General features: G+C 39.0%; 1 protein-coding gene across 1 annotated transcript; it reads left to right on the top strand.

Moving 5' to 3' along the window:
• The first annotated feature begins 8,546 nt into the window (after nt 1–8,546).
• On the top strand, nt 8,547–9,301 carry LOC124171113. The gene is made up of 2 exons (XM_046550252.1): nt 8,547–8,936; nt 9,023–9,301. Exons 1-2 carry the CDS (start codon nt 8,547–8,549, stop codon nt 9,299–9,301), a joined length of 669 nt encoding a protein of 222 aa, XP_046406208.1.
• The last annotated feature ends 3,972 nt before the right edge of the window (nt 9,302–13,273 follow it).

Below are 13,273 nucleotides of genomic sequence, written 5' to 3' on the forward strand. Positions count from 1 at the left end.
ACGCCACAACCAGTCAAGGTCAAACTGGAGAGGAAGGGAATAGAAGTAAAGGCAGCAAGGGAAGTGGAAGTAGACATAGCATGAGTCATATCCAGGCACTTGCTTGCGTAGACAGTTAGCCTTAAGCCCTGATTTCTTATAACCACTGCGCTGGGTGATTGAGTGATCGCGTGCCAGTTGCCATCACGAGAGTACCGTGTTCCTGTTTTCCAAGCATTGCGGTGCGCGATCGTGCTCATAGTGTAGTTTCCGACGTTGCACCGTGCTTTTGAAGCATTCGTGCAAACCATGTTTCTGAATCCGTGATCTCGCAGCCACAGATGCATGGTTTCCGAAAACCAGATATTAAATGGCAGTGGTGCAGCGAGGGGGGGTTTCGGGGGATAAACACCCCCCCCCCCCCCAGAGCTCAGAGAAATTTTTAAGTTTAATCCATTTTACGTAATTGGATGCCCCTGTTACGCGGAGCAGTAAGAATATGAGTGCAGTCACTTTATCACTGCTTAAAAGATTGCAGTGGGGAGAAGAAGTCTGCTAATGATTCTGGAAAGCAATCTTAAATAAAATTAAATGTGCATTGATAATAATAGAGTGATTGATTTATGTATATGATGAAAATGGCAAGAAATTTAAGTGAAAGTTTGGATTATTTGTGTTTTCCGATTATTCGTGCTGCCTCTCCCCATCGGTAGCCCAGATGATCGGGAGTATGCTGTACTACCATCGGTGCAATAAAAGTACAGCCCTCATTGTGAGGGTTGGATCTAAACCATTTGAATTTTAAGCACATGGACTCAGCAGTGCTAAGTATACCTATATTATTTTTATTATCACTGCGGGGCTTCTTTTCAACTAGGACTCAATGTAGTTTTGCCTACCTTTTCGTTGTGACCCAAAGTATATCTCTGTTAGTCGATTTCTATTCTGTTTTTTACACAAACGTTTTATACACGAAGGATGAAATTTGCCTGGAAAAAATCATTTGGCTTAGCCGGTAAAATGTCCATCGCAGAATTGCGACAAGTAGGGTTTTTCTCTCCAACAGTGGCTTATAATAAGCATGACCTCCATCTCCTGTGCCACGATGTGGACTCTAGACGTTAATACCTTGTTCGGTAAAACCAGTCTGAGATTTGCCTAGCAAGAAGATGGCTTGGTGGTGTAACTGGTAGCATACCTGACCGGCAATTGAAAGATCCCAGCTAAGCCTAATGATTTTTTTCATCGTGAATTTCATCCTGTATATATGTATATGTACTAATGAAAATTGCCTCAGGAACAATGCTTTTGAATTTTATTTTGATTGCTATCCCTTGTTGTTAGAGCATGCAAACCCACCAACCATTGCACAGTTATTGCAAAAGGGAATGCAAAAATGTGGCAATTTGAAATAATTAACATCCATAGCAATGTAGTAGTTCACCAAATAGTCCTTTATTTTCAACGTCACTCTAACCTAGTCCATATACTTGAGTGCTATTGTCATTAAGCTACCCTTAAACTTTTTATTATACTTATCGCATGATAAAGAATTCAATGTACTATAACAGGATTTGCAAAGAATAGGATAAGGTGATTTCTTTTCATTTTCCCTCAGGTTTTAGCTTCCTGTAAATGTATGAATCAAAGAATGAAGCAGAATTGATAAAATATCACATCACAAAATTAAGGGTATGAAAGTTATTAAAAAATTATGCACCCATTGAAAGCTGATCATGCTGACCTGCCATAGTTTAAATTGCTAGCCCTGATGAAGTAAGAAGGTACATATCATACTCAGGTTTATGTAGTCTGTAATTGCCTCTGTTCAGGAAGCATAATACTCCAAACTACAGGATGTGCTGTAATGATGGCTAGTAGAAAAGTAATGTCTTCATATCTTGTTCCAACTGCATTTTGCTGCACATTACCATAAAAAGCCAATGCTCCTTTTATGAGGCCATCTCCCATTATATGATTTGTTTGTGTGCCTGGACCTAGCTTTTGAATTGCTTAGTGCATGAAGCTTGATTGATGTACTGGATGGCCATCATATCATTGTATGCTAAAATGCCATTCTCTCCCAAGCATGGTACAGATAAGAAGTTACCTTTTGCATTATTTTAATTTAAAAAATTGACTGACATTGCAGAATTTGCCTAGGAAATCCTAGGTGCCCTACTATTCCTATGGTATTTTAGATTTTTCATCAGAAACTATATGTACTTTTCTACTCCCATTATTATGTAAAAAAACCATTACGCACAGTAACTTATTATTCCTTCATTACAAGAAACCTTGTTAAAAATAGTATTTCATTCTAAATTTTTAGCTGTCCTTGGAGTGCAGATTGGGAAGTCAGATATGTTCTCAATGTTGCATATATGCAATTCAAAGTAAGCATATCAGGATCATATAAATAATTTGAACACACAGATTTCCTTGGCAGCTGTTGATTACATCTACTGTGGCCTTTAATTGCCCAAATCTTATGATTTAAGTTTAACATGTAAGTTTCCCTTCATTACCTGTGGTTTAAAGTCCAAGTACAGGGAATATCTCTAAATGCTCCAAGTAAAAAAATGATGTTTCTAATGTGACATTTTTGTGCACTTGTTGGTGACTGAAAAGGTTTACTTCTGACTAGTCCACTTTTGTTTTCTTAAAGTTTCTAAAATAGTGTTTCGTATGAATCTGGTTCCAAATAATACAAACCTGTGTCCATTTTCATCATCTGGACTTTGGTGTTGTCCATGATGCTAATTTTTACAGAACATATATTGTTTTAAATGTACAGATGCATTGAAAAATAGCTCATAAGTTCCAAATATTTTTTGCATTTTTGGGGGATAAATTCAACTTCCTATCTTTTTATGCTAGCACTTTTGTTCCTATAAAATTTAATTGCAGTCTAATGTTTACTATAGCACTTTGTACCCTCATAGCTGCCTCGAGACAACGCATGCTCAGAATTGTTGCAAATAATGCTGGGGCTTCATATTTTTTACTTACATTTTCATCTGGAAAAGAATGGTGCTGATAATAAATTATTAAATTCTGCTTATTTAAGACAAGCAGATCTTGCTGCATGTATTCATAGCATTCTATTCTAAATATATACTAAAAATATCAACCAGTTTATGAGAAGCTGTGAAGAAGGAAGTACATATTAAATTCCCATGCTGATCAATTCGAATTTAAAGTGTTTCACAAATATGTAATAGAATCCTCCAAATTATTAATTTATGATTCAAATAAAATTTGTCCAGAAAATAAAATGGAAAATTAATGCATCTAGCTCAGTGAATGCCAGCAGGCATTACACTTCAAACAAAATGCCGGTTGACCAGTTTTGTGAAGTGACTCAATATTTTTCCATTAACTCTTTGCCATCCAGATTGCAGGTTCATTGTGAGAGATGGGATTCTGAAGTGCGAGGGCTGCTTGTGGGTGGTGCTTCTCCTAGTGTGCACCAGCAATTACTTGCTTCCCTTGATCCCAATGGCTAGGGAAGTGGGGGATAATTGGGGCCTAACAATGAACTGAGTAGATGCTCTACCTTTGACAATCTTTTGCCTCTCCCAAGAGCATTTCTAAAAAAAGTTCATGTTTCCATTGCAGATGGAGAACCTGTTTCTCCATTAATGCCAATAATGCTTTCCAAAGTGCGCCACAAAAACCTTTTTGTTCTTAGGTTGGCACATAGCTCTCTCTCTTGTTGGTGAGATACAGTAAGGGTCAAAGTACAAATAGACCTAACTAAGTATGGACATATTCTGCTGCTTCAGTTAAGGATAGAAATTTCTGAATCTTGGGGAAGTATTTTCTACATACTTCGACTGATAAAAGGCACCCAAAGGTCGTTTAGTAGTACTGTTGTTAGTCGTTGATGTTGTGAATACGGAGTTGATGTGTTATGCATGAATGTATGCGTTTTTTCTTGAATTAGTGGCTGTGCTTCTCACCAAATGATATCAATCCCATTTTGTGCAATTGTTGCTCTTTCCTAACACATGTCAAAAATCAAAGTTTAATTCCCTTTCTCATTCTGGCTGTTTAGTTCTCATTGTTAAATCGCAAATAGGCTAACTTTCCCCCTGGCTCTCACATTTTGCTTTGCACCTTTACTCTGGGAATCAAGTAGAAGATGAATTAATATATATTCATGCCTGTAATGTTTTATTTACATTTATATTATGTTCAATTGCATCTAAAATGTGATCCATTTTTCTTTAACCTCAATCTGATGAACTTGATTTTAATCTTGTGCTCTCCTGAAAGATGAATAAGGCAGGAATGAAATCTTTATAAGTGGATAGTCGGGTTAGAATTTAAGGAGATTATTTTTATGATTACTCTGCCTATGATGTGAAGAAGTCGACTCACTGTCAGTATGTTGAAATTAAAGAGACCTAATCGTCAAATCCTGAACCAGCATCCATCCTGATGGATTATCATCTCTTAAATGTTTTTACTAATCCTGGTTAGTAATTTTAATTAATTAGTCTTTTGACTGTAAAAATTATCAGCATAGCAATGCTCAATATAGGCATGGGATATGTTTGGAAAGTATGCTTGGTCAGAATATCGATAATTTGTTGTCCAATTTTTGCCCCTTTCGAGTAATGAAGTTTCCAAATAAAATTTCGAACTATTGAAGTTTCACTGGCTAATTTTCAGTCCTTTTGAATTCTGGAAGCAATAATGACAAGTATTAGTAAAGGTTCTTCCTAATGCATTTTTTCAACCATATGTAGGACATTAGGTGCATGAGGTAATGAAATTACATTGTCATGAAATCTGTCTTTTTGGCTATTTAAGTGAATTCTGGGGAACTGTATACAGTGGATTATACTATATATAATGGGTAGTAACAGCACCAAAAGCTACATTTCACTGTAGTTCTCATGTTTGTAAGGATAGCAGTCAATTTTTATAGCAAACGAAGTGCTATTTTTGTACACACCACCTTGTATTTTATACTCTTAATTGTAAGCATAGTGTTTGATGCTAATAAATTATTTGAAAGATGATAATTTTATTCCTTTGAGGAAGCAGAAAGACTGATTCTAACTTTGTACACCTCCTTAAAGTCCATCCATAAATTTTGAGTGATAGCTGGGCTTCCATCTGCCTCCAGTCAACTGCAGGGATGACAGCCTCAATCCCCACACCTGAACAAGTTTCTACAAAAAATGAAGGAAATATCACTGTTATGATAATTCCAAAATATGCTGTTCTCATAGCTATTCATCGACTGATTTATTGAAATACTTCAAACAAAATTTTAACATAGGCTCTTATGGTGATGATAGTCCTGCCAAAGGAAAAACTGTGATAACAACAAAATATAAATACAGTGGACTTCTGCTTTACAATTGATTTGGCTTACAACCTCAGCTGATTTAAGTACTCCTTTTAAAATTTCAATTTGTTTCCGATTATGTTTAAACTCATGCAATTTGCCATCAGCCATGTGATTCCAAATCTTACTTCCCAACAAAACATTTTTCAGTGTTTCATCATAAGATATCAGCGAAGAACTCATCGCAACCAGGGAAACTAAAGGAGCCTAGAAATCAACATACTTTTCTAGAAGTAATTGAGAGCAAGATAGGATTAGATCAGACCGGGAAATCAGTGGAGAATAGCTGGGAAATAATCAAAAATGGTCTTTGGGAAGCAGCAAGAGAAATTCTAGGGAGAAGAAATATGTTGAAAAAAGCCATGGATCACGGATGAAGTCCTAGACCTCATTGAAGAATGGAGAAAGTATAAGAATGGAATGAATACTGAGGAAGGACAGGCTTGTTAGAATATAATGATGAACGAGATTTGTTGCAAAGCAAGGGAAGCATGGATGATGAACCTGTTTGAGGATGTGCAAAATAACCTTGTACTAGGGAAATTAGTAGCAGCCTATAGAATAGTGAGGAACCATTTCAAGGAACAGAGTATGTACAAAACGTAATACCATAAGGGACAAGTATGGAAATATTCTAATTGAAAACGAAGACAAAGCCAAGAGATGGAAGAAATACTTGGAGGAATTACACAACAGAAGCAAAGTTAGCTAAAAAGTTATCAAAGAGGAAAAGTGAAGTAGAAAAGGGTGACATGAGAGCGAGCATCTTAAGATTGGAATTTGACACTGCAACAAGAGATGTGCGAAAGAATAAGGCTCCAGGAATAGATGACATTCCAGCAGAGCTGATCAAAAATGCAGGAGAAAATGTCTTAACTGCATAAAACTATCAGTGATACTCAACAGGAGATTTACCTTGTGACTTCGAGAAGAACATCATTATTCCCATACCCAAAAAGAAGAGAGCAGAGCCTGAGCCAAGACCATAACCCTGTGAACACATGCATCGAAGATTCTGACAAAAATCATTTACAGGAGAATAGAGCAAAGAGAAGAAGTATTCCTGGATGAGGACCAATGGAGATTTAGGAAAAGCTAGGGCTGAATTCTGCTGGTTTTTCCAGGTATTCTTTCGCGTTTATCCATCAAATGGATAAACGCGGAAGAATACCCGGAAAAACCAGCAGAATTCATCATAATCTCCGCGGAAGCCTACTTGGAAAAGCTAGGGCTCAAGAGAAGCAATTTTGGCTCTTTGGCTGCTCATAGAGAAGAGAATGGCCACCAACTTTCATAGCATTTATCAATTTAGAGAAGGTATTTGATAACGTGGATTGGAGTTCAATGCTTAGAATTCTGAAAGAAATTGGAGTGCTCTACAATGATTGTAGAAATGCACACAGTTCATATAAAAACCAAGTAGCTGTGATAAAATGTGGACCCATTGGTGCAGAGGAAGAATAGGAAAAGAAGAGAAGAAGTGCGTTGTACCCTTCCGGGGCCTGGAACCAAGCTTGAGGCTTATACGCCAGGGCACCCGGGGAGGGGCTGGAGAGGAAGGAAAAGGGAAAGAGGCGCCGTCGCGATCGGAGCCCGCCGACGCCTCCAGGGAAAGGAAAGGAATGGAAGGGAGGGGAACAGGGATAAAACACTCCAGCGCTATAGAAGCGAAGGGGGCCCTACCTAGCGAAACCAAGCATACGCAATTTCTCTACCACCATCCTGGGGAGATTTTTCTATGAGGAAGAAAAATCCCAATGAGAGGGACAGTGGGAAAGAATTTATGACACCATGCATGCATAACAAGGGTCATTTTAAAAGTCCTCACCTTGCATTCAGAAAAGTAAATCATTTTGACATTGTTAAGTATATAGGCCAACAGTTTCATTTCTTACTGGATATTAGTAGATCTACATCACAAATAACAGGTGTTTGGTATTGATAATCTAAGCTTTTTCCATGTACTTTACACAATAGTGTCATATCGTCACCTTGAATGAATCATAATACATATGCAGTTACCTTTTATGAAGAGAAAGATGAAAATAGTTGCAAGATTGAATAAGATGTAACAAGTAAAGATGAGGGAACTAATTCTAATTATTTTCACATGCAGTTAATCTGATAAATGGAAAAAGACTGACAATTATCATAAGCAGGTGTGGCGGAGCTCTTAATTTCAAGTGCCGTCACCAAGGCCAGCCACCTGGCTGAGGTCGTTGCCCTGGGACCCTGAGGCTCCTGCTGCCGCCACCAGGGTACGCGGAACCTAGCGCCATGAAGGCGCCGTGAGAGAGAGATGCTGACGAAACGGCAACAAAGAAGAACTATCGCGGGTGAGAGACATTGAGCAAGTGTATTGCTTACCATCGCAATAAACGTGGTCAAATTAAAAAAAAAATAAATTTGGAAAAGGTTAGAGTTAGTAGTCCAACAGATGCTGAGGGAAACGGACGTGCCTCTTAAGGCGGCCGCTAGGCAGTGTATGTCCTGCCCCTTGAGCTGCAGGTTAAGTAGTTGGGCCATCAGCTGGTGGGATGCTAGTAGATGGTCACACATGGACTGATGGCTCCCTCCTTGTGGTCGGTATGAGAATTTCGCTCCTCTCCTCAGGGATGACTGGTGGATGCCTTGTCCCGAGTTGAAGAAGTCACTCATGCTATTGATTTTGAAGCACTAGGCCGTTCCCAGGAGACGGATGGGGAACTGGCCTCCCTTCTCAACTCCCAGTCATCATTAATCCTGAAGAAAGTGCCAATCCTCAGGTGCAGTTAATGTGTGATACGTCAACCTCAAACGTTCGACCATATGTCACACCAGCTTTCCGTCGTCACGCATTCAATTTCATCCATAACCTTGCACACCCTGGAGTGAGAGCCACCACCAAATTAGTGACTACTCATTTTGTGTGGCCATCATTAACAAAGATTGCAGTCAGTGGGCTCGTTCGTGCATCCCCTGCCAGCGATCCAAGATAACACAGCACGTCTCCTCACCCCTTTCTGATTTCACTCTGCCAGGAAGGAGATTTGAACATGTCCATATTGATCTAATAGGTCCCCTCCCCATATGCCGTGGTTATCGGTACTGCCTCACATGTGTAGACCGCTTTACACGGTGGCCTGAGGCCATTCCTGTGGAGGACATCTCTGCCGAAACCGTGGCACGTGCCTTCCTTCAGGATTGGTTGTCACGCTTCGGCATGCCTCAGCGAATCACCACGGACCAAGGCAGGCAATTAGAGAGTGCTCCTTTCCACCAGCTCTCCAATATAGCCGGTGCAGTCCACTTAAGGACATCGGCATATCATCCGGCAGCAAACGGGATGGTGGAGCGCTTCCACTGCCAATTAAAATCTGCCATCCGCTGCCACAACACGCAGCAGTGGGTGGATGTACTGCCGGCGATACTCTTGGGTTTCCGATCTGTGCTGAAGGAAGATATTCAAGCCACCCCAGCGGAGCTCGTATATGGCGAGCCACTACGCCTTCCTGGCGAGTTCCTCTCCCCCACCAGTGGCCCCACCCCCAACACCACCTACTTCACCTCTCAGCTCCAGGAGCACTTCCAAGGCCTGAGTCCTCGACAAGCAGCACGCCATGGCACTTTATCTTTAAGGACCTGCCATCAACGTCCCACGTTTTTGTGCGTCATGATGCAAGTCATGGTGCCCTCCAGGCCCCTTACAATGGCCCGTATAAGGTCCTACAGCAGGATAGTAAAACCTACAAAGTACGTTTGCCAAACCATGATGCCAACATTGCCATTGACTGCCTGAAACCTGCCTACATCATCTCTGAGGAGCCAGTAATCCCTGAGGAGAGGAGCGAAATTCTCATCCTGACCACAAGGAGGCAGCCATCAGCCCATGTGTTACCATCTACTAGCATCCCACCAGCTGATGGCCCAACTATTACCTACACCTGCAGCTCAAGGAGCAGGACATACACTGCCTAGCAGCCACCCCAAGAGGTGCGTCCGTTTCCCTCAGCATCTGTTGGACTACCAACTCTAACCTTTTCCAAATTTTTTTTTCCTCCAAACATTTGCCAATTTTCTGCCTTTTTCTTTGTTTTCCCTTTTTTTTCTCTCCACGCTAGGGTAACTCACTGCCAGGAGGGTGATGTGGCGGAGCTCTTAATTTCAAGTGCCGTCATCAAGGCCAGCCACCTGGCTGAGGTCGTTGCTCTGGGGCCCTGAGGTCCCTGCTACCGCCACCAGAGTATGTGGAACCTAGCGCCACAAAGGCGCCGCGAGAGAGAGACGCTGACGAAACGGCAAAGGAGAAGGACTATCGCGCGAGAGAGACATTGAGCAAGTGTATCGCTTACCATCGCAATAACCGTGGTTGAATTTACTTTTGTTTACTTTATTGAAGTGAGGTTAATTACCGGAGTACCCCATAACCCCTTCAGCAGGTATAGTTAACCAAATAATGCAATTCAAAATAAAATTATTCAAAATATTTTATTAGCAATAATTTCATTCAACGTATAAAAGATGAGTTGCCAGAGCAGTTGATACACATTCAAAACTGACAAACTCTGGTAAGCAATGGAAGACTCAACATACATTATGATTACATAGGTTTTGAACGATTAAACCAAACTGCGATTATAAGGAAGAAATACTTGAGCATCAACTGTATCCATAGCATGAATTGTGATAGTAATGCAGTAGGTTTGTTGAGTAAATGTTAATGTTTAAATAACTAATAGAAGAATCTAATACAACGTACAGTCCTTTCAGGCTTCAATATAAATTCAGTACTCATATGCCACACCCTCTCAGCATGCTGTATCAAAATGGCACATGACACAATAACTGATCATTAGGACTCAACACAACTGGGTTGGCTATCAAGATATATTGAATTCTGTTGAGGTTAAAACTTTTTAATACACAATGTGTTCTCGTCAATTTGCCCAGTATAAACTATCTTATTATCATATTCAAAACGGCATGGAATGCAATGACCTGTCTTTTAGGTAGGTAAATAATATGCAAGCCAATTTCAGGAAAAATATGACATGGCTATATCTTTCTACCAGCAATCTAGAGAAGAGAAGACCATCCTATTTTACAGAGGGCCAATTTTGAGAAGTAAGATAGCTTTCTTGGTGTAAATATCACTTTCATCGATTTGATGAACCTCAAATGTACGTACAAACATGAGCAAATGGGGGGCAGCTGGACTCTTCTAAAAACATATTGCTGAGGCATTTCATAACGAATATGAGTGATTGACAGGGTCAGGCATAGTGACTCCTGCTCCTCCCTTTTTATGCCGAGGCGCAATAAAAATCCCGGCTATGACTATACATACATGAGTATATTTATTTTTTAATATTTCATCTCCATTGCATATACTAGTCGCTTAGTTTTTCCACCATTTTGCTCATTGCGGACATGGTCCTTGAGGACCATGAAAATAATTTCATTATAAGTAATCTGTTTGCTGTTGTAGTTCAGTAGAGTTACACATTTATTGGTCATTAAATATATCATTTACCTTTAAAATTATTTAAAGTTATACACGTATCCATTCCTTTTTGGGAAAGTCAGTGCGGCAGAATGCGGTCCCCCTGCAGTTTGTCAACCGATAGTGAGGAAAATAGATGTTTCCAAGAATGCAATTAAATTTTAATCCATAACCAGCTAGACGTCCAGAAAACAAGGATTTAAAGGAGTGATGGCTTAAATTTTCTTGCAAAATTCAAGATGACAGATTACAAGACCACTCAAAGACTATGTCCACAAGAGCAGATTTTTTTGGAATTATAACTTTTACTTGTTTACTTGCAAGTCAGAGAATGCAAGGATTAATCGATGCAATATGTCACTTAAAATACTTCACTTTATGCATGCCTCACTTGATGACATAGTGTTATCGATGTTACATTCAAAGGGAGAAAAAGCACACTTCTTACAACCTCAGCTTCATGAACTCGTTATAACTGAACATTTGTTTCAGCTAAGTAAACAGTACAGAGGGTATAGTATAGCATTTTCGACATTCCAAACATCTTGTGGTTTAGGTGGCCTTCTTGAAATATAAATTTTCAACCTAGGGGTGAAAAAGGCATTGAGGGTAGAGAGAAAACGGACCTAACTTACCCACAAATTGAAACTATATATTTTTGAACTGAAAGTTTCATGAGTTCCAAGGTCATAGGGCAGAGGTGAAGTATAGCATGAGAAAAGGAAAATTATTGTGATTAGCAATGAAGGTGCGCTTGCTAAAATGTTGTGTCCTAATATGTGTTGCATTTGATGTTAATCCCTTTTATGTTATCTTTGTTGTCAGCCATTGTTTTTGGAATTACTATGCAAATTGACACTGGGAGGTATACATTGTAACAACGCCAAATTTTTATATAAGCCTTATTTTTTAAATCAAAAACACCACAAACACCTCTATTTACTCATTATCCAATTTCAGAACATGCATGACAAGAGAAGAAGTTAAGAATACTTTGATTCTCAAGGAATGCTCAATCATCACATATTTCAAACAATGATACTGCAGAAGAAGTCAAAGCATAATGGTAAATAATGTTACTTGAACTGATATCATTGAAGAAAAGAAATTGCCAAAAAGTAACTTGAGAATGGTGAAAAGTTGGGTGAAGATGAAATTGGGGTCACAGCTAAATATGTATCCACTTTACAGACAATACTACTCACTCAAAACTCGCAAACTGGGTTCACAAGATCAGAATATTGCCGCATACAATGGGGACACATAGTCTGTTACATATGTGGTTACTCCAATATTTCTCCTGCTACCACAGCAAATTTCAACCACATTAGATGAAAATTGTTCACATGATTGATATGTCAAGTTATGACCTCCAGAAGGAAAATCTAGGCACCAAATCTTCATTCATAACAGGGAGTTGTGTCAAATTTCTCTTTTTGAATGGTGAGGTCTTAAATGCAAAAAGAGAAATATATATGTCCCAAATCAATTATTCAGAAGATTATGTGGAAAATTTTATAAAAAAAAGAAAATGCATTTCACAGGAATTTTGCAATAATATTTTTCAAGAGCCAAAAGAGCAGTAAGCATAACTTTGTTGAATGATTCCTTCCACTGCAAATAACTCAAAAAATATGTATTATCTCAGGATTGAACTAAGGATATTAGAACATGCATATCAAAATGATTTGTTTACCAGCCCAAATATTGATTTATTATGAGTCTACCGATTCTGTGATGTCATTTACAGAAGAGTTAGAGATCTACTTGATAATAAAAAAAAATACAAACTAATACAAGGGATTACAGGGGTTTACGATGGTGAGTGGAGTAGTTATATTGCAAAGCTTAAACATTCTTGTTTCAATGGTAAAAGATGAAATGTAGCCTGGTGGGTTTATACCAGATTTCAGGCAAATTTTTTCTCCTCTTTCCAGTGGCGGATACAGATGGGGGGCGCAGGGGGCGCACGCCCCCCCCCCTTGCGGGTCCGCCTGTATTGCCGAACATTGCAAAACCACAATTGTAACTTTTTATATCATAAGATGACATTGTCTTTTACATGTTTATAATCACTTTAAATAAAATTTTCATATACTTTGCCTGTGACTTGATCATCTTTTATTACGATAAAAGTATAACAACTCAAGATATGTTGCGCCCCCCCTTGAGTTTTTTCTGTATCCGCCACTGCCTCTTTCTTTGAATAAATTTATCTTTAATTTCATGGTTATCAATGGATCAATTGAAATAATACACAGCCAGACGATGGAAGATTGTGTATGAATTATTTGAAAACCTTTTATGAATGCATTACTTATTTCACATTTGCAATCTAATTCTTCCCCTTTTCCATAGCTGTTTAGCTAAACAGCCATGCCTGTCAATCCCATTGAAAAAATTCACAATCACCAATAAAAACTGAGATTTCCAAGAGAGACATGCTC

The sequence above is a fragment of the Ischnura elegans genome, chromosome X (genome assembly GCF_921293095.1).
Source record: "Ischnura elegans chromosome X, ioIscEleg1.1, whole genome shotgun sequence".
NCBI classification, from domain to species: Eukaryota; Metazoa; Arthropoda; class Insecta; order Odonata; family Coenagrionidae; genus Ischnura; species Ischnura elegans.